Raw genomic sequence first — 21,871 nt, forward strand, 5'->3', positions numbered from 1 at the left:
GGCGTTGCCAGGCTACGGCCCCCCAGGGAGCGCGGGGGCGCGCCGGGCCGCCAGGGGCCGTCAGGGGCCGTGGGCCGCGCGCCTCCCCGCCCGCGGGGCCCGCCGCTGCCGCTGCCGCCTCCGGCTCCTGCCCATGGCCGCCAGCCCCGGGAGCCCGGCCCTCGCGCTCGGCGCCGCGGCCCGGCCCGCGACAGGGGGGCAGCGGCGCGGCGGCGGCCCCCGCCCGCGGCCAGGCCAGCGCCCGCGCTCCCGCCTCGCCCGGCCGCGCTCTCGGCGCTCCCGGCGCCCGCTCTTCGTCCAGCAGCCGCCGGCCGTCTCCAGCTCCCGCCCGGGACGACGGGCACGCGAGCGCGCCCACGGCGGCGGGGGAGGGGCGCGGGCACGGGGCGCACGCGCGCCGGGAGGGGCGGGGAGGGGAGCGGGGCCGGCTGCGGGAGGGAGCGGCGGGGGCGCTGGAGCCGGCGCGGGAAGCCGGGGGCGGGCGCTCGACGGAAGCGGGCGGGGGTCCTAGGCACCCCACGACACCCGGCGTCCGGTCCTGAGGGGCGGGCACCAGGCGCGTTGTCTGCGCGATGCCGCTCTGGGAGAGAGGGGTCCTGCCAGGAGGAGCAGTCTCCTGGGTCCCCCAGAGAGAGTCCGCGATTTCAGCCCCTCTCCCCGGTCTTGGACGCAGCAGCCCTCACGCCTCTGCTCCTTCCTCGGGCTTCGCCTTAAATGACTGCATCCCTCCTTCAACTCAGCCATTCCCTGCTGTCTTTGAAACGGACACCTTTGTTTAAAACAAGAAAGAAAGAGAGAAAGGGAGGAAAGAAAAGAAAGAGAGAGAGAAAAAAGGATGAGCGAAGCGTGGGGAGGGGGTGGGTCGTGGGGAGAGTGGCCTCGGAGGCCTTGGGACCCGGGCCTGCACACAGCACTGGCCAGCCTGGGCCCGCCGCCTACCTGTTCCTCAGCCCCAGCCCTCACCCGGTCCCCGCTTTCACAGCCCTTCCATCTCTTCCTCTTCTCTCCCACCACCTCCCCCTCTTCTTGGACAAGCCTGGAGGGAGAAGGCCTTTGCCTGGAAAGCAGCAGCGGGTGGAAGTCTGCGTTCCCAGGGTCTGCCCCGGCTGCAGGAGATCACTTGGAGAAATTGCTACATGCTTCATTTCCAGGTTTGGGCAAGTGAGGGAACCCCCAGCCACACGGGGCTGTTGAATCAGAGCCCTTCCTTTCCTCCCTGGCTCCTCGTTAGAAGAGAAATCAAGAATGGCGGGCCTGCCCAGAATGTGGAGAAGAGAGGCGAGTTTCTTATCCAGGGCTTCTCCCAGAAAGCAGAACTTGAGACAAGGGCTGGTGTGCAGGTTGCAACCTGCCACCCAATGGCTGGCTAGTCTTGAGGAATGGCGTCATATTGAGGGCTCAGCATCGGTCTCTGCAGCTGGTGGATGGAAGAACATTCACTAGCGGCAGTGTCTAGATGAGCCGTGGTAAGAGGAAGCCCTTGCCGTTGGGCTTATACAGAGCCTCCAGCCCTCCCACCATGGCCACTGGCATCGTGGGTCCATCGCATCCTGGGGAGAAGCTGGCTGACCTCCACCAGATGGTCCCCTCTGTTCGCTAGCTTCTGGCGCGCCCCCTCCACACTGCATGCTCCCCAGCGCCATGGGCGCGAAGACGAGCACGGGGCCCCACACTCTCCCTGAGCACTCCCATAGGTACCTCTTCGCCAAACCTGTCTCTTCTTCCAATCTTCCTCCACCCGGGTCCCTGACCAGTCAGCCCAGCCATTTTCCACTGCCCGGGGGTCATGGACACCTTCATCTCAGGCCATTTCTCCCTCTACAAAGTAGACAACCTAGTGTCTTGCTCCCCTAGAAGATGTCCCCTCACTGCTGTCTCTCAGGGCCACCCTGCAAAGGGCCTCAGTGTGACAGCAGGTGTTTTTCCTAGTGGTGACATGAGATGACCAGTCGAGGACCTGGGTCTGAGTCAGTCATGGGGACATCCCATCACCACCTCCCATGAGGCCATAGGTGTGAGCTGAAGGGGCATACCAGTGTGAAAGAGCCAGGTGACCGGGGGTCTGGACTGCCTGGGCCTCAATGTGCCATCTCCACCTCAATACTCAGTTCACAATGGGTGGCTTGGGTCACAGGCCCTGGATGCCCCATGATCAGGCTGTAAGTCTCTCCTAGGTCCCAGTAGCATGGCCACAGCTATGCTTTTTTCAGTGGTGAGTGAGTAGCTCTGCCACCGAAGGTGTGGCCCTGCCACAGCCTCTATGGTCCCTGCTGGGATCCTTCCATTGAGGCTTCCTGAGGGTTCTGCACAGCATCCTGGCCTACCATGGACAGATCCCTCCAGCACCGTTAGGTTGGCGGGCTCTCGCTGCTGGTGGCAGAGCAGCTTGCCCTGCAGCCCAGTCCTCCTGCAGGGTCCTTTCTTGCTCTGGATCCCACTCAAAACAGGTCTCAGTTAGCCGGGCGTGGTGGCACGCACCTGTAGTCCCAGCTACTCAGGAGGCTGAGGCGGGAGGATGGCTGGCCCCAGGAATTCAATGTTACACGGAGCTGTGGTTGCACCACTGCACTCCAGCCGGGGCCACAGAGTGAGACTCAGTCTCTAAAACAACAAAACAAAAAAAGAACTGGTCTCGCCTGTGTGTCCGAAACCCCGCTCCATTAGACATTCCACCAGTTTGGTGATCTACCCAGCATCATGCCAGATAAATCCATTTTCTTGCTAAAGTTAGAGTCAGCTTCTCCCTGTAGTCAGAAAACCCTAACAAATATACAGCCCTGGGAGAGCGTCCGGGAGGAAGGACATGAGAGACAGCTGATCATGGGGCAGTTACTGCGCTTGACAGTGCAGCTTGAGGACAGTGCAGTGACATCCCAGCACAGCAGTCAGGCTGGAGCGGGCGATTGCACTCAAGATAGAGACAGGGTGAGGGTGGCACCACCATGCTCCCCGGGGCACTCCAGCATTCTTTAACCTGAAGATGGGTACCCAGGTGAGTCTGGCCCAGATTCCTATCTGGATGGGTCCTATCTTACTCTGTGCTGATGAGGTAGGTCCCTGCTCTCCCTCCACGTCCCAGAGCTTGGACGCACTGAGGATGCCATGACACCCCACAGAAGGGCTCCACTCTGACCCACCATAGAGAGCTGCAAAAAGGCCATGGTGCTCTTAGAAGCAGGACACACAGAAGATCCCACCCTTCTGACTACAGTTGTCCCTCGGTGTCCACGGGGCATGGGTTCCAGGCTTCCCCCTACTGGGGATACCAAAATCCATGGACACCCAAATCCCTGATCTAAAATGACATACTATTTGCATAGGACCTTTGCTCATCCTCCCTAATGCTTTGAATCTTCTCTAGATTACTTGTATTACCGGATGCAATGTCAGTGTTACATAAACAGTTATAGTGTAATGATTTTTTTTTTTTTTTTGAGACGGAGTCTTGCTCTGTCGCCCAGGCTGGAGTGCAGTGGCGCGATCTCGGCTCACTGCAAGCTCCGCCTCCCGGGTTCACACCATTCTCCCACCTCAGCCTCCCTAGTAGCTGGGACTACAGGTGCCTGTCACCATGCCCGGCTAATTTTTTGTATTTTTAGTAGAGACAGGGTTTCACCGTGTTAGCCAGGATGGTCTCGATCTCCTGACCTCGTGATCCGCCCAACTCGGCCTCCCAAAGTGCTGGGATTACAGGCATGAGCCCCTGTGCCCGGCCTGATTTGTTTTTTAATTTGTATTATCTTTATTGTTGTATTGCTATTTTTTATTTTTCAAGTGTTTTCCATCCATGGCCAGTTGAATCCTCAGATGTGAAACCCACGGATATGAAGGCCAACTGTATTTTTTCCACTGGATGCGTGCAATCCCCAGTCCCCAGCCCAGCCGTGCCAGATGTGTGAGTGGGGACCCATGTTTCCCAGGAGTCTCTAACGACCTTGCCCACTGGCTTTTCCAGAAGGGACTGTCAGGGAGGCTGAAGCCAGACCACGACCCAGAAACTCTGTCCAGCTCCCTTCTCCTGGGAGCCTTGGCCTGGAGTAACCGGGTTGCCCTTTCCTTACTTGGCCATGAGCTGAGTTTGCTGCTTTGTTTTCTCTCTCTCCATGGGTCGTGCTGTTGGCCTTGTATCTAAAGAAGTCATCACCAAACCCAGTGTCACCTGATGTTCCCATGTTATCCTCTAGGATTCGATAGTTTTGTGTTTTACATTTGAGTCCATGATCTGTTTTGAGATAATGTTTGTGAAGGATGGAAGGTCTGTCTCAAATCATTTTTCTCACAGTTCTGGAGGCTGGGAAGCCCAAGATCACAGTGCCAACTGGTTCCATGCCTGGTGAAGGTCTGTTCCATCAATGATATCTTCTCATGATGTCCTTACGTGTTGGAAAAGGGGAGTAAAGCAAGACCACTGCATGAAGCCTCTTTTATCAGGGCACTAATCCTGTTCATGAGAGTAGAGCCCTCATGACCGAATCACCTCTCAAAGGCCCCACCCTGCGATACCATCATCTTGATAATTAGGTTTCAGCATATGAATTTTGGAAGACCACATACCTTCAAGCCACAGCAGTCTGTGCCTAGGTTCATTTTTCCATGTGGATGTCCAGTTGTTCCAGCACCATTTGCTGGGAAGGCTACCGTTTCTCCATTGAATTGCCTTTGCTCTTTGGTCTATTTCTGCTACACTTTTTTTTTCTTTCTTTCTTTCTTTTGAGACAGAGTCTCGCTGTGTCACCCAGGCTGGAGTGCAGTGGCACAATCTTGGCTCATTGCAACCTCCGCCTCCCGGGTTCAAGAGATTCTCCTGCCTCAGCCTCCCTAGTTGCTGGGATTACAGGCACCTGCCACCACACCCAGCTAATTTTTGTATTTTTAGTAGAGACGGCGTTTCACCATGTTGGCCAGACTGGTCTTGAACTCCTGACCTCAGGTGATCCACCTACCTCAACCTCTCAAAGTGCTGGGATTACAGGTGTGAGCCACCTGCACGTGGCCTACTACGCCATTTTTTCAGATGGGCAGGGCCCCGGAGGGCTTCTCATATTCTCATATGAACGTGGTATTTTCCTTCTGTCTTTCGTTGTTGTTGCTTCAAGTTGACAGAGCCAGATTATCATTATCCATCAACACTTGTCCACCCAAGGCCCTCTTTCGTTTTATTTTCTGTTTAGAAAATAAGCTAAGGCCGTGCGCGGTGGCCAACACTTTGGGAGGCCGAGGTGGGCGGATCACCTAAGGTCAGAAGTTCGAGACCAGCCTGGTCAACATGGTGAAACCCAGTCTCTAACAAAAATACAAAAAAAAATAGCCAGATGTGGTGGTGCATGCCTGTGATCCCAGCTACTCAGAAGGCTGAGGCAGGACAATCACTTGAACCTGGGAGGTGGAGGTTGCAGTGAGCCGAGATTGTGCCACTGCACTCCAGCCTGTGTGGCAGAGACTCCATCTCAAAAAAGTAAATCAATAAGGCTGGGCGCGGTGGCTCAAGTCTGTAATCCCAGCACTTTGGGAGGCCGAGGCGGGCAGATCACGAGGTCAGGAGTTCAAGACCAGCCTAGCCAACATGGTGAAACCCCATCTCCATTAAAAATTCAAAAAAATTAGCCGGGCGCAGTGGCAGGCGCCTGTAATCCCAGCTACTCAGGAGGCTGAGGCAGGAGAATTGCTTGAACCCGGGAGGCAGAAGTTGCAGTGAGCTGAGATCGCGCCACTGCACTGCAGCCTGGGGGACAGAGCAAGAATCCATCTCAGAAAATAAATAAAATAAAATAAATACAAAATAAGCTAATGAATGTCTGTAAGTCCACTGGCCAGCCCAGGAATGGGCCCCGTACCAATGCCCTACTGAAATACACCCAGGTGCTCTGCTGTCTCCCCAACACCACCTCCCCGCTCCAAGATAACCAGTATCCTGCATTTTGCATTTATTATTCTCCTGCTTTTGAAAATTTTGATAGCAGCCAGGGCAACATAGTGACACCACGTCTTTACAAGAAATTAGAAAATCAGCCAGGCATGGTGGTGCGTTACTGTGGTCCCAGCTACTCAGGAGGCTGAGATGGGAGGACCACTTAAGCCCAGAAGGTCAAGGCTGCAGTTAGCTATGATCACACCACTGTACTCCAGCCCGGGTGACAAAGCGAGACCCTGTCTGGAAAAAATATATCAAAAAAATAAAAAATAATAAAATAAAATTGTGATAGAACACATATATAACACAACACTTGCTATTGTAACCATTTTTCAGTATGACTCAGTGGTACAACTGACTTGTGTTGTATAAGTAGAGCATTCACAATGTTCGGCCATCACCACTGTTTCCCAAACACTGCCATCGCCCCAAACAGAAACTTTGCACCCGTTGAGCAATAGCTCCCCAGTTCCTGCTCCCCCAGCCCCTGGTAACCTGTAGCCACTTTCTGTCTCTGTGAATTTGCCCATTCTAGATATTTTATGTAAGTGGAATCACCATATTTGTCCTTTTGTGACTGGCTTATGTGACTTAGCATGTTGTTTTCAGGTTGATGTATCTTGTAACATACATCAGAACTACGTTCCTTTTTATGGCGCAATAGTAATCTGTTGTGCGGGTGCACCACATTTTCTTTATCCATTCATTTGTCGATGGGTGCTTGGGTTGCTTCCCATTTAGGTTTTTTTTCAGCAGGGAGTAGAGTCTGGCTCTGTTGCTCAGAATGGAGTATAGTGGTGCCATCTCAGCTCACTGCACCTTCCGCCTTCTGGGCTCAAGTGATCCTCCCTCTGATCCTCCCACCTCAGCCTCCCAAGTGGCTGGGACTACAGGCACATGCCACCACACTCAGCTAATAATTTACAATTTTTTTTGTAGAGACAGGGTCTCACTATATTGCCCAGAGTGGTCTCAAACTCCTGGGCTCAAACGATCCCTCCCCCTCAGCCTCTCAAAGTGCTGGGCTTACCAGTGTGAGCCACCACCCCCCGCCTAGTTTTTTTTTTTTTTTTTTAATATAGCTGTATCATATATGCTTAAAATTATATGTTCTTTAGTTGAGTTTGGGAGGCTGAGGCGGGCAGATCATCTGAGGTCAGGAGTTTGAGACCAGCCTGGCCAACATGGTGAAATCCCATCTCTACTAAAAATACAAAATTAGACGGGTGTAGTGGCATGCGCCTGTAATCCCAGCTACTCGGGAGACTGAGACAGGAGAATCGCTTGAACCGAGGAGGCAGAGGTTGCAGTGAGCTGAGATTGTGCCATTGCACGCCAGCCTGGGCAACAAGAGCGAAACTCCATCTCAAAAAATAAAAATAAATAAACAGCATTGCTGTAAACATTTGTGTACCTGTCTCCTAGTGCAAGGGGGAGAAGTTGCTCTTGTATGTATGCCTGGGAGTTACTGTAAGATCAGCCAGCATGCAACTTTACATAAGCCCTAATTGCTTTCCAATGTGCTCCTATCAATTTACACTTCCACTAACAATGTGTACAAGATCCTTTTTGATCTACATCTTTCTCATCTATTTTTTTTTAGACAGTCTTGCTCTGTAGCCCAGGCTGGAGTGCAGTGGCGTGATCTCGGCTCGCTGCAAGCTCCGCCTCCCGGGTTCAAGCGTACATCTCCTTCAACTCTTGCTATTTGGGGGATTCCTTCGTTTTTGCCTGACTGATGTGTGCGAAACAGTACCCCACCATAATCTTGCATTTCCCTGATTACCAGCAAGGCTGCTCTTTTCTTCCATGGTTTCTGGGCCACATGTGTTTTCTCTTCTGTTTTGCCTGGAGTTGTCTTTTGCCCGTTTTTATATTTTCTTCTTCCTTTTGCTTATTGATTTGTAGGAATTTTTTACATATTCTAGACACTAATCCTTTGCCAGCTATGTGTATTCTTTCATTTGTGGCTTGCCTTTTTACTTTCTTTAAGGAGTCTTTCATAAAAAGAAGTTTCTAATTCTAGTGTAATTAAATCCATCTTATCTCTTCTCTTCTCTTCTTTTCTTTTCTTTTCTTTTTTTTTTTTTTTTTGACAGGGTTTCATTGCCCAGGCTGGAGTGCAGTGGCACAAACATGGCTCGAACTCCTGGGCTAAAGCAATCATCCCACCTCAGCTGCCCATGTAGCTGAGACTACAGGCACCCACCACGCCCAGATAATTTTTTAATTTTTTGTACAGATGAGGTCACATCATGTTGTCCAGACTGGTCTCAAACTCCTGGGCTCAAGCGATCTTCCCACCTCCACTTCCCAAAGTGCTGGGATAACAGGCATGAGCCACTGTGCCCGGCTACCTTATTTTTTTCTTAAGGATTAATGCTTTTTATATCTGGTTTAAGAAATCCTTTTCTAATCCAAGGTCAGAAAGATACTTTTTACATTTTCTTTTAAGAATCTTAAAGTTTCCTTTTTGACATTTAAATCCTTAATCCATCTGGAAATTATTTTTGTGTAAGATGTGGAGGGCCTAATTTCATTTTTCCCCATTATAAATCACCTCTATTTCCTTCTCGTTTTGTTAAATAATCCCTCTTTCCTCGCTAATCTGCCTTGCCACCTTGTCATATTATATATGTATTTTTCTCTCTCTTTTTTTTTTTGAGACAGGTTCTCACTCTGTCATCCAGGTTAGAGTACAGTGGCACGATCACAGCTCACTGCAACCTCAATCTCCCAGGCTCAAGTGATTATCCCACCTCAGCCTCCCGAGTAGCTGGGACCACAGATGCATGCCACATCTGGCTTACTTATTTATTTATTTATTTTTTGCAGAGACATGTTGCCCAGGCTGTTGTCATATATTAAAGGTCCATCTTTCTGGGGTCTCTTTAGGGCTCTCTATTTTGTCCCACTGGCTACTTTGTCTACCCTCGAACTAAGGTCAGGCTTTGTTAATTATGATAGTTTTATAGTAAGCCTTGTTATTTGCCAGGCAAGCCCTCCTCGTGCATCTTCAGGGTGGTCTGAGCTAGTCTTGACCTTTGCTCTACCATATACATTTTAGAATGAACTTTAGTTTCTCAAAACATCCCGTGCGGATTTTGATTAGAGTGGCATTGAATCTGTTCACTCAATTTGGGGAGATTTGACACTATCTTAACAATCACCATTGAATATCTCTCCATTTATTTAGGTCTTTTAAAGTGTGTTTAGAATTTTCTGTACATCTTTCTTTTTTCTTTTTATGATTATTATTATTTTAGAGATAGGGTCTCGCTCTGTTGTCCAGGCTGGAGTGCAGTGGCATGATCCTAGCTCACTGCAGCCTCAAACTCCTGGGCTCAAGTGATCCTCCTGCATCAGCCTCCCAAAATACTGGGATTACAGCCATGAGCCACCATGCCCCACCCACATCTTTTATTTTACTTATTTCTGAGTATTTTAAATTTTTTGTTGCTATTATAAATGACGTCTTTTTACAGAGCGCATTTTCTAAATACTATGGGTGGTGCATAGACATACACTTGGCTTGTGTATATTCATCATTATGTCCAGTCAGTTTGCTAAAGTCTCTTTTCTTTCTAATAATTTGTCTTTATACCCTCTTCGGAATTTTTTGTTTGTTTGTTTGTTTCAGAAGATCACTTCATGTGAAATATTGACAGATGTATTTCCACCGTTCTAATCTTTATGCCTTGCATTTCTTTTCTTGCTATACTACCCCGGCTAGAGCCTCCAGAACAAAGCCCAGAAGAGGTGGTACAAGTGGACAGGCATGCTTTGTTACTGATTGTTAAGAAAATGCTTCTAGGCCAGGCGCGGTGGCTCTCACCTGTAATCCCAGCACTTTGGGAGGCCGAGGTGGGCGGATCACCTGAGGTCAGGAGTTTGAGACCAGCCTAGCCAACGTGGTAAAACCCCGTCTCTACTAAAAATACAAAAATTAGCCGGGCATGGTGGCAGGTGGCTGTAATCCCAGCTACTTGGGAGGCTGAGGCAGGAGAATTGCTTGAACCTGGGAGGCAGAGGTTGCAGTGAGCCGAGATCGTGCCACTGCACTCCAGCCTGGGCGACAGAGACTCCACCTCAAAATAAAAAATATATATAAAAAAAGGAAAGAAAATATTTCTAACATTTCTCTATTAATACAATTATGTGTGTATTTTATCAAGTCTAGGAAGTTCCCTTTTATTCCCAGCTTATTAAGAGTTTTTGTTATGAATAAGTGTTGAATTTTAGCAAATGCTTTTTCTGCACTTGACGAGATGACCAGCGTCTTTCTCCTTTATCCTGCTCCTGGGTTAAAAGACACTTATGGGCCGGGCGCGGTGGCTCACGCCTGTCATCCCAGCACTTTGGGAGGCAGAGGTGGGTGGATCACGAGGTCAGGAGATCGAGACCATCCTGGCTAACACGGTGAAACCCCCGTCTCTATTTAAAAAATACAAAAAATTAGCCGGGCGTGGTGGCAGGCGCCTATAGTCCCAGCTACTCGGGAGGCTGAGGCAGGAGAATGGCGTGAACCCGGGAGGCGGAGCTTGCAGTGAGCCGAGATCGCGCCACTGCACTCCAGCCTGGGCGACAGAGCAAGACTCTGTTAAAAAAAAAAAAAAAGACATTTATGGACATTCTAATATTAAATCACCTTGCTTTACTGACATTCGCTGAACTTGGTCATTATTGGCTATTTTCCTTTATACACATTTGGATTTGGTTTAGAAAAATTTTTGTGAGAGTGGGGACGTCCAGCTTCGGAGCGGGAATCTTCGCTGTGCCAGCGACTAAAAGGAGAATTAAATATGGGTGATGTTGAGAAAGGCAAGAAGATTTTTATTATGAAGTGTTCCCAGTGCCACACCGTTGAAAAGGGAGGCAAGCACAAGACTGGGCCAAATCTCCATGGTCTCTTCGGGCGGAAGACAGGTCAGGCCGCTGGATACTCTTACACGGTTGCCAATAAGAACAAAGGCATCACCTGGGGAGAGGATACACTGATGGAGTATTTGGAGAATCCCAAAAAGCACATCCCTGAAACAAAAATGATCTTTGTCGGCATTAAGAAGAAGGAAGAAAGGGCAGACTTGATAGCTTTTCTCAAAAAAGCTACTAATGAGTAATAATTGGCCACTGCCTTGTTTATTACAAAACAGAAATGTCTCATGACTTTTGTATGTGTACCATCCTTTAATAGATCTCATACACCAGAATTCAGATCATGAATGACTGACAGAATATTTTTTTGAGCAGTCCTGATTTAAAACTAAGTCTGGTTTGTGGTTAAATGAATACGTTCAGTTCTTGAATTTTAATAGTAACTCCAATTCAGTAAATGCTATCACTGTTTACCCCTTCTAAAGATATGATTAGACTTCGTTAGTAATGTTCAACTTTTCACAAAGATGGTGAGTGCCGTCTTAAAACTTACTGGAGATTGGTTTTATATTTAGATTTATATAACTGGTTATGTGAATATATTTAAATACTGGGGAAATTCCTTCACTGTCTTAGAACCAAGCAAGATTCACCTGTGTTTTGTGTTCATTTGTCTCTTAAAGGCAAGGGTTGAAGATAAATAAGGTAGCCATGTCTATAGTTTTGGCCTTAACTATGCCAATCTAATTATAATTCCCTGCATTAAAAAAAAAAAAGAAAAATTTTTGTTTAGGACTTTTGTCTCTGTATTCCAGACCAAAATGGACCTACAATCTTCCTATCTTGTTCTGTCTTTGCCTAGTTAATATTAAGGTTTTGTTGGGTAATGGTCCTTCCTTTTCAATTCTCTGGCAGAGTCTGTAGAGTTGGTAGAACTTGTCTGTAAAACCATGTGGGCCGGCTGTTTTATTTGTGGGAAGATTTTTAAACCGCTGCTTCAATCTGTTTTATACTTTTAGGGTTACTAGGGCTTGCTTGCTTGCTTTTTTTTTTTTTTTTTTTTTTGAGACGGAGTCTCACTCTGTCACCCAGGCTGGAGTGCAGTGGCGTGGCATGATCTCGGCTCACTGCAACCTCCACCTCCCAGGTTCAAGTGATTCTCCTGTCTCAGCCTCCCGAGTAGCTGGGATTACAGGCACCCACCACCACGCCCGGCTAATTTTTGTATTTTTAGTAGAGACGGGGTTTCACCATGTTGGCCAGGCTGGTCTCAAACTCCTGACCTCAAGTGATCCACCCGCCTCGGCCTCCCAAAGTGCTGGGATTACAGGTGTGAGCCACCATGCCCGGCCTTTCTTTTTTTGTCTGTTTTAGTAAATTTAGTATATTTCTACTTTGTTTCAGGTTTATTGTCATCAGTAGTTGGTGGTTTATTTTTAGTCATAAACTGTCTGTATACATTTTCTGTATTTTCATGTAATTCACAATTTTAAAGGCAAAATTAAAAAAAACAATAGGCCGGGCATGGTGGCTCACGCCTGTAATCCCAGCACTTTGGGAGGCCGAGGCGGGCGGATCACCTGAGGTCAGGAGTTCGAGACCAGCCTGGCCAACATAGTGAAACCCCGTCTCTACTAAAAATACAAAAATTAGCTGGGCGTGGTGGTGCACATCTGTGGTCCCAGCTACTCAGGAGGCTGAGGCAGGAGAATCCCTTGAACCGGGAGGCGGAGGCTGCAGAGAGCCGAGATTACACCACTGCACTCCAGCCTTGGTGACAGAGACTCTGTCTCAAAAAAAAAAAAAAAAAAAAAAAAAGGTAATCACATTACCCGCTTTAAAGCATACATACAATTCGGTGGTTGTTAGTATACTCACAATGTTGTGCCACCATCACTAATAATTCCAGAACATTTTCATCACCCCAAAAAGAAACCCATTACTTGTTAGCAATCAATCTCCGTTCCCCCCTCCTCTAGCCCCTGGCAACCATTCATCTCCTTGCTGTCTCTATGGATTTGCCTATTCTGATCTTTTATATGAATGGAATCATACACTATGTGGCCTTTTGTGTGTAGCTTCTTTCACTCAGCACAATGCTTCCAAGGCTCATCTGTGTTGTGGCATGGATCAGTATTTTATTTCTTTTTATGCCTGAATAGTATATCAAATGATGAGACCAAATCATTGTACTGTTCTTGCAACTTTTCTGTAGGTTTTTACATTTTCAAAGTAAGAAGTTGAAAAGAAAAAACTTATCTTAAGCAATCATTGGATTAAAGAGGAGAGCATACAGAAGCGACAAGCTTCGAGAGCATCGTGAAAAGAAGAACATGTCTTACCCCAACCTCTACACACAACTCAAGCTTTCCACGAGGGGCAGTTAGAATAGTCAAGATATGCATGATTAAGGAGGATAGATCAAAAGTCAACGACAACCAGAAAAAGAATGAGAGAAGCCAAAGGGGAAACAAAGGAAGGGGGAAAAAGAGAATAAAGATTAAAACTGGGATGAATAAAATAAAAAACATAAAATAGTAAAAATTGTAAATAAATACAAAAGCTGATTCTTTAACAACAGAAAAAAATTGATAATTTCCTAACAAAATATAACTTTCTGAAAACCCAACAAGAACTGGAAAATTTGAGTCTACAAATTACCATTTTAAAGTAGAGAAGGAAGCCAGACTCAGTAGCTCACGCCTGTAATCCCAACAGTTTGGGAGGCCAAGGTGGGAGGATCACTTGAGTCTAGGAGTTTGAGGCCAGCCTGAGCAATATAGTGAGACTCCCATCTCTACAAAAACAAAAATTAAAAAATTAGCTGGACGTGGTGGCACACACCTGTAGTCCTAGCTGCTCAGGAGGGTGAGGTGAGAGGATCGCTTGAGCCCAGGAATTTGAGGCTGCACTGAGCTACAGTCATGCCACTGCACTACAGCCCTGGCAATGGAGGGAGACCCTGTGTCAAATAAAATAAAATAGAGAGGGGATTCTGCATAAAAACAGTACCAACCCTAAGTAGTTTCAAAGCCAAGTCCTATATAATCTTTCAAGACAAAATAATTCTGATATCATTTAAACTATTCCAGTCCACACAAAAACATATCATAAAGCCAACAATACCTAAACCTAGGTTGATGCCCAAACCTCCTAAACAGAGTACAAAAAGAAACCTGTGAACAACTGTCACTTCTGATTACAAATGCAAAAATTGTAAATAAAAGATAAGCACATGGATTCCAGCGATATAGCAAAAGAATAAGACATTATGTCTGACCAAGACATAATATTCTATTATTATGAATAGAATAGAATTTCGGGTCTACTCCAGAAATACAGAGGTGATTCAACATCAGGAAATCTTTCCACAGAATTCATTACTCAGCAAATTAAAGGAGGAAACTCACAGGATCACTAGTTGCTGACTAGGCATTTGATGCATTTCGACAGGCGTTCCTTGAAAAAGAAAGAACATCTCTTCTAAAAGGATACTGGGTAGAAACACGTAAAGGTGGTAGTGAGAGACAGCATTTCCACTCTTCTGCATAGCAACACAAAAGCAACGGGGTGCATGGAAACCCCCTGCCAACTCCATTGTTGGCCAAAGGAGGAGTCAGACAGCCTCCTAGCAAGCAAAGCAGAAATCTTTCCCAAGCCCCAGGTCCTGAAGATATTCTCCTGTTGTCTTCTACAAGCTTTATTGTTTTGCCTTTTGTTCTTAGATCTACAACATACCTGGAATTGATTTTTTTGTGTATAATGTCAGGCAGTGGTCAAAATTTGTTTTTTCTTTAAAAAAAAAAAAAAAAAAAAAAGACTTCCAGGCTGAAGATCCTCAAGAAGGATTCTGTAGGGTCTTATTACAAGGTCCATTTTGGGTCTTGTTTTTAAGCAATGCCAGGAAGCTGACCAAAGTACTCTCTTCCTTTAAAAGCAACAGTGCATTGAGATGCATCTCCCTTTGAGGGCAGAGGCATTTGCTTACACATATCGGAACTTGGGCACTTTTACATTGCAAGGGAGCCATTGGCAATTCTCTGGTCCCATCACAATTGCCTGCTGGAGAAAATGCACAGTGTGAACCCCTGGGGAGGGGATATTGCCAATTCTATGACTTGCACAACTCGCAAATCAAGTCCTTCCTCTCCTTTCATGCCTTCACGGTCTCAGTGCCCGCCCTCTGCATCCTTGGGACGAGGCCATGACCCAAAGGGGCTGCTAGGGCGCTAGTCTTCTTCCTTTCTGTCTTTGCAATGCCTCCAATGGGTTACCTGTGATGCACACCGCATTCTGGTTTAATGCTTATTCAATTATAAATTGTTTTCTTTCTCTTCTACTTTTGTGGAGAGGTTTTCTGGGTTGGGAGAAGATTTTGTTTTTAATTAAATTTCCCCAACATACTCCATAGCAATGGGGAAAGGAGTTGTTCCCTTTCCCCAATGCTATGGAGTATGTTGGGGAAATGTAACTCATCTGACCAGGCACTTTCTCAGGCATCAGTCCCAATCAAGTTATGTTATTATAACAGGTGTTGTCCTTTCCCCATTGCTATGGAGTATGTTGGGGAAATTTAATTAAAAACAAAAGACAGAAAGGGCCTCACTCTTCTATACAGCTAAGTGGGTCTGTATCCACTACAGTAGGCAGGTTTCACAATTCGGAGCCAGGTGGCAGCTGAAACTGAGAGATGAAGAGAGTTATCTTCCTGGATGATTAATTACATTTCGAAAAGCTGGCTCCCGGATCCCAGAGGAGAGGAAACATTCCTGAGTTGTGAAACTGGCCAGAGCTTCTTTAGCCATTAAAAACATCTACATACATTTGAAAAGGACAGAGAAAGAAATTCCAAAAGATAAAGGAAAAAGGTGCAGGGAGTCTCTTACCTTATTTTCAACAGAGAGAATTAAGCCTCTTGTTTTTAATCTGTATTTGCTCTTACAATCTTCTTCCTGTGTTACTATGAAATAATAACATTGCGATATTTAATTAACACCATTGTTGCTTTTACCTTCTTCTGGGCAAGTTGCAGATGCCTAAATATCCAGCTAGCCCATAGTAAAATGCAAAACAATGACCACAATTGCAATAGCATCAGTTTTTGAATTCAGTACAATACTTGCTTTGGAGGACAACCTTCAAATATATCACATCAATGGTTCAGGGTTCAATCAGATTCTTTGTAGGCAAATGTGTAAACATTTCCCTCCATCACACATTAATTGTACTAGCTGTCATGACATCTTCATTGCCTGAGCTTTCAAATGGCTAACCATTTGAATATTATTTTGTGGCTCCTTACAAAATCTTATCCAATCCAAGCTTAAGGAGTAGTTTAACTCTGGAGTCTTATAAATTTTTAATGAATGGGGGTCCTTGTAAGACCCCCAGAATTTCTTGAGTTTTCATCATATATGTGTGTGTGTGTATATATATATAGACATATACATATATATACACACATATATAGATATATACATATATACACATATATAGATATATACATATATACACATATATACATATATAGATATATACATATATACACATATATACACATATATATACACATATATATACATATATATATATGTAACTTTTTTTTTTTTGAGGAGTCTTGCTCTGTTGCCCAGGCTGGAGTACAGTGGCACGATCTCAGCTCACTGCAACCTCTACCTCCTGGGTTCAAACGATTGTCCTACCTCAGCCTCCTGAGTAGCTGGAATGACAGGTGCCTACCACCAGGCCAGGCTGGTCTCAAACTCCTGGCCTCAAGTGATCCACCCACTTTGGCCTCCTGAAGTGCTGGGATTACGAGCATGAGCCACCATGCCTGGCCCTGTAACATCATATTGACAATAATAATGTAGGCACTTTGGTAATTGTTTTGTCTTCCTGAATGGTATTTCTCAATGTGAACTACAAAGATACCTATGGCCATATCTAGGATCGAAGTCTTTTTTTTTTTTTTTTTTTTTGAGACGGAGTCTCGCTCTGTCACCCAAGCTGGAGTGCAGTGGTGTGGTCTCGGCTCACTGCAAGCTCCGCCTCCCGGGTTCATGCCATTCTCCTGCCTCAGCCTCCTGAGTAGCTGTGACTACAGGCGCCTGCCACCACGCCTGGCTAATTTTTTGTATTTTTAGTAGAGATGGGGTTTCACCATGTTGGCCAGGATGGTCTCGATCTCCTGACCTCATGATCCGTCAGCCTTGGCCTCCCAACGTGCTGGGATTACAGGCGTGAGCCACCGCGCCCAGCGGATCAAAGTCTTACTATGAACTTCCAGGGTGTAATGTACACAGCCCTATCTGTTTTTTGTTTGTTTGTTTGTTTTGAGATGGAGCTTTGCTCTTGTTGCCCAGGCTGGAGTGCAATGGTGTGATCTCAGCTCACAGCAACCTCCGCCTCCCGGGTTCAAGTGATTCTCCTGCCTCAGCCTCCCGAGTAGCTGGGATTATAGGCTTGCACCACCACGCCCGGCTAATTTTTGTATTTTTAGTAGAGACAGGGTTTCTCCACGTTGGTCAGGCTGGTTTCGAACTCTCGACCTCAGGTGATATGCCCACCTCGGCCTCCCAAAGTGCTGGGATTACAGGCATGAACCACCGAGCCCAAACTACCCTATCTGTTTTTAGTTGAGGAAAACTCATCCTATTGGCACTTTCTCAGGCATCAGTCCCAATCAAGTTATGTTATTATAACAGCCTATTAAGTCTCCCTGGATAACAGACAACCCTTTGTTTATCTATCCATACTGGGACTGGAGAGAACTTACATTGTACAATTAATGAAGTGACATTATACCTGTCTTCGCAGCCTCTGTCTATATATGCCAGCTTTCTATTTGTCTATTGATTAGATGCTGTTCTTTTCATCTGTTCTATAGTCATACTCCCAATATCTAATTGTTTCCTTAAATATGAATAGACCTGCTAATGATGATATTGTAGAACTGTTTTGTAGCTAATCGCTGCTGGGCTATGAGTGAGGGCCTCCTACAGCTTGATGAGATTATGTCTTCCCAGCATCAAATTATTCCAAACAGATCAATTTCAAAGTTAACAAATAACATGTTTGTTAGTAAAACTGTGAGTCTTACAGTAATTCAAATAACTACTACTGTGGATAGAGCAGCCAATACCAGTTACAGGAAAAGTCCTTTGTGGCAACCACAATGCAATCCTCCCAAGGGTCCAGCTGCGTTTTTCTTTCTCTCGGATGGCCCTGTAGGTGATCAGTAGCATTTGAAAGTATTCCTCTCAGCACAGTGGCAGCCCAGGCCTTTCCCCTGGAAAAGCTTTGATGCAGAGGAAACCTCCCAGTCAACCGGGATGGTGGACTTCTTTGGAGGGTTACCTCCAGATCCTTCTGACTTTTTAAGTCTCATGGTTTCTAAAGAAGAGAAAAGCCCTATTAAGTATTGAGTATGATTACGGGAGGATTCAGTTAAATCAGGCACAGGAAGGACAGGCACAGTGGCTCATGCCTGTAATCCCAGCACTTTGGGAGGCTGAGGCAGGTGGATCACCTGAGGCCAGGAGTTCAAGACCAGCCTAGCCAACATGGCAAAATCCCATCTCTACAAAAAATACAAAAAAATAAAACTAGCCAGGTGTGGTGGCACATGCCTGTAATCGCAGCTACTTGGGAGGCTGAGGCAGAAGAATCACTTGAATCTGGGAGGCAGAAGTTGCAGTGAGTTGAGATCATGCCACCACACTCCAGCCTGGGCAACAGAGCAAGATTCTTTCTCAAAAAATAAAAATAAATAAAAATATTAAAAAAAATCAGCCACAGGACTTGGTCTTGGACCCAAGTTAGAGCTAGGCCATGCTTGCTTAAAGGAGTGGCTGTAATTTTAAACAAGGCTAGTGGGAAAGTTCCAGGCCATCTTAACATTGTAGGTTGCAGAATCTTAGCCAATGAGTCTTTCAGAGCTGGATTCATTAATTTGTTAATTAATTCATTAATTTTTTTATGCTACTGGATGACAGTAGGAATAAAATGACTTTTTCTGTCTGATTCAAATGCTCTGGTATTCCAAAAGGGAGATTCATATTTATTAAGAGAGTCTTTCCCGTTGTTTATACTTCCTGCCTAAGGATCAGCTTCTTTTTCTCTTTCTTCACAGCTGACAACAGATGCCCTAATTGTTTCACCTCAGGTTAGCACTATTGCAATTTGTCTAGCAAGACCTTATGTCCCCGCCAGATGAGAAATTGCAGTAAAGCCAAAGCATCAGTTTTGCATTGCTCTTCAGTTTCTGAGGCTACTAGTAGCAAGTCGTCTACATAGCAAATAATCATAGATCCCCCTGGTGGGAGAAATTCCTCTAAGTGTTTCTGTAAATGACTAGAGAAAATAATGGGAGCATTCAAAACCCTTGAGGAATTCTTTGCCATAAATATCAGACTTTCTCATAAGCAAAAGCAAACAAGAATTTAGATTCATCTGCTAGAGGAATGGAAAGACAGAAAATGCAGAAAATTGATCAATTACAGAGAAAAACTTTGCAGACAATGGTACCAAAGTCAGAAGAGTTGCTGGAGTAAACAGAACAGCACACATATTTACTTCTTTAAGATTTTTTTTTTTTTTTTTGGAGACGGAGTCTCTCTCTGCCGCCCAGGCTGAGGTCAGTGGTGTGATCTCGGCTCACTGCAACCTCTGCCCCCCGGGTTCAAGTGATTCTCCTGCCTCAGCATCTCAAGTAGCTGGGATTACAGGCACGTGCCACCACACCCAGCTAATTTTTTGTATGTTTCTTAGAGACAGGGTTTCACCATGTTGGCCAGGCTGGTCTCGAACTCCTGACCTCAGGTGATCTGCCTGCCTTGGCCTCCCAAAGTGCTGGGATTGCAGGTGTGAGACACCATGCCCGGCCTTCTTTAAGATCTTATACAAATAAATTTAGCAGTTGACCATCTTCATCACTTTTACCTCTCTTCTCTTTCAGAAGTGTGAGACTATTTCAAAGTGGTGGCTTTTTCAATTATCCCTTGTTTCTCTATTTTTTTTTTTTTTTTTTTGAGACAAGATCTTGCTCTGTCGCCCAGGCTGGAGTGCAGTGGCACCATCTCAACTCACAGCAGCCTCAACCTCCCGGGCTCAAGAGATCCTCCCACCTCTGCCTCCTGAGTAGCTAGGGCTAGAGGCATGCACCACCTCGCCTTGCTAATTTTTCTTTCTTTCTTTCTTTCTTTTTTTTTTTTTTTTTTTTTTTGCTTTTTGTAGAGACAGGGTCTTGCTATGTTGCCCAGGCTGGTCTCAAACTCCTGGGCTCAAGAGATCCTCCTGCCTCGACCTCCCAAAGTGCTGGGATTACAGGTGAGCCCCCACATCTGGCCTCTAATTCTTTTATAACCTATTTCATTCCTTCTAATTGAGCTCCCAACAAAGGAGATTGTTTTACACACAGCTATGGCTTATCCCTTTGGTAAATTGATTTTATGGGTTCTATAGCTCAAATTAAATCAGCATCTTGATTCTCTAGGGCTCAAAAGATGCATTGATTTGTGTCAGCTCAGGAAGGGGGCTTTTCCGGCACTGAATATGGTAGGCTTGGAGGTGCATGGCAGGTCTCTCGCCAATAGGTTTACAGAAGAGTCAGGAGAAAAGGGGAGCACTTGCTCCTTAGGCAAAGGCAGAGGGCCCATCTGATGGGAATTGGAGGGAAGGGAATATGTAGAAGGCTGAGTCAAGATACAAACAACCTGTACTGATGGAAAGCAAGAGCAAGAGCTTTCCAAGGCAAATGCAGAATAAGTAGCACCAGTCTGTATGAGAAAAGGCAAGGACAGGTCAGCCTGGCAAACAGTGACCGACATACACACACTTAACCCTAATCTCTTCCCGCCACTGCCATCTCCTCAATCTATCCATTTTGAGCCATTTGCAAAGTATCTCCTAGCTGAGAGTTTTATCCTCCTAGGCCCCCACCCCTGATTCTCTTGTTCCTGCCATCCTGCATGCCCCAGTCTCTTTGGACAATCCCTCTTCCAATGTCCTTGCTTCTTGCAATGATGACACATGTCTTGCTTCCTTTCCTTTCTGGGTTGCCCAGAACAGGAGTTACTCCCTTTCAGTAAACAGACCTGAGCAGCTAACACAGAGTTTTTCTGTTTCTTCTTTTCTTCTTTGACTTTCTCTAGAGTCCCAAATACTGAATAGCTGCTCCTAAGCTTACATGATAGTCAGTCCTGCCATCCTACCACCTTTTCCCTTATTTGAGTTGTTGTTGTTGTTGTTTGTTTTGTTTCTTGTTTTGAGACAGAGTTTTGCTCTTGTTGCCCAGGGTGGAGTGCAATGGCACCATCTCTGCTCACTGCAACTGCCACCTCCCAGCTTCAAGCAGTTCTCCTGCCTCAGCCTCCCGAGTAGCTGGGATTACAGGCCTGCGCCACTATGCCCGGCTAATTTTGTATTTTTAGTAGAGATAGGGTTTCACCATGTTGGTCAAGCTGGTCTCAAACTCCTGACCTTAGGTGATCCACCCACCTCAGCCTCCCAAAGTGCTGGGATTACAGCCTCCCAAAGTGCTGGGATTACAGGCGTGAGCCACTGCGCCCAGCCATATTGGCACTTTTTAAGCCTTGTGTTTTTTAATGTCCCGTTGACCAAAGCAAATCACATGGCCAAGCCCAGATCTGAGAGTGTGGAAAAATGGACTCTACCTCTTGCAGGGAGGAGCTGAAAGTTCCATCACAAAAGGGTATGCATCCAGGGATGGCAAGAATTTGAGGCCATTTTTGTGATCCAAGGACAGAGATTGTCCTCGGACATAAAATTCAAGGCTGGCAGTTTTTTTGTTGTTGTTGGCACATCAGATATACCATTGTCTTGTTTTCTGGCTTCTGTAGTTTGTGTTGAGAAGTTGGCTGTCAGTCAAACTGCATAACTATAAAAGTAATCAACCCACCCACCAGCTGCTTTGAATGTTTTCTCTTTGTCTTTGCTTTCCCTCAGTTTTACTATGATGTGCCTAGGTGTGGTTTTTTGTTTGTTTGTTTTATCCCGCTCTTGGTTCACGTGACTTCTAGAAACTGACTTGATATATTTCACCAGTTTGGAAATATTTCATCCATT

At 46.1% G+C, this 21,871-nt stretch overlaps 1 protein-coding gene across 1 annotated transcript; it reads left to right on the plus strand.

Annotated features, from left to right (window-relative positions):
* The first annotated feature begins 10,324 nt into the window (after positions 1 to 10,324).
* LOC106634335 (cytochrome c-like) lies at positions 10,325 to 12,110 on the plus strand. The gene has a single exon (XM_034949763.4). It carries the CDS (start codon positions 10,714 to 10,716, stop codon positions 11,029 to 11,031), a length of 318 nt encoding a protein of 105 aa, XP_034805654.1. The 5' UTR covers positions 10,325 to 10,713; the 3' UTR covers positions 11,032 to 12,110.
* Positions 12,111 to 21,871: the final 9,761 nt, after the last annotated feature.

Source organism: Pan paniscus, chromosome X (genome assembly GCF_029289425.2).
Source record: "Pan paniscus chromosome X, NHGRI_mPanPan1-v2.0_pri, whole genome shotgun sequence".
Lineage (NCBI taxonomy): Eukaryota > Metazoa > Chordata > Mammalia > Primates > Hominidae > Pan > Pan paniscus.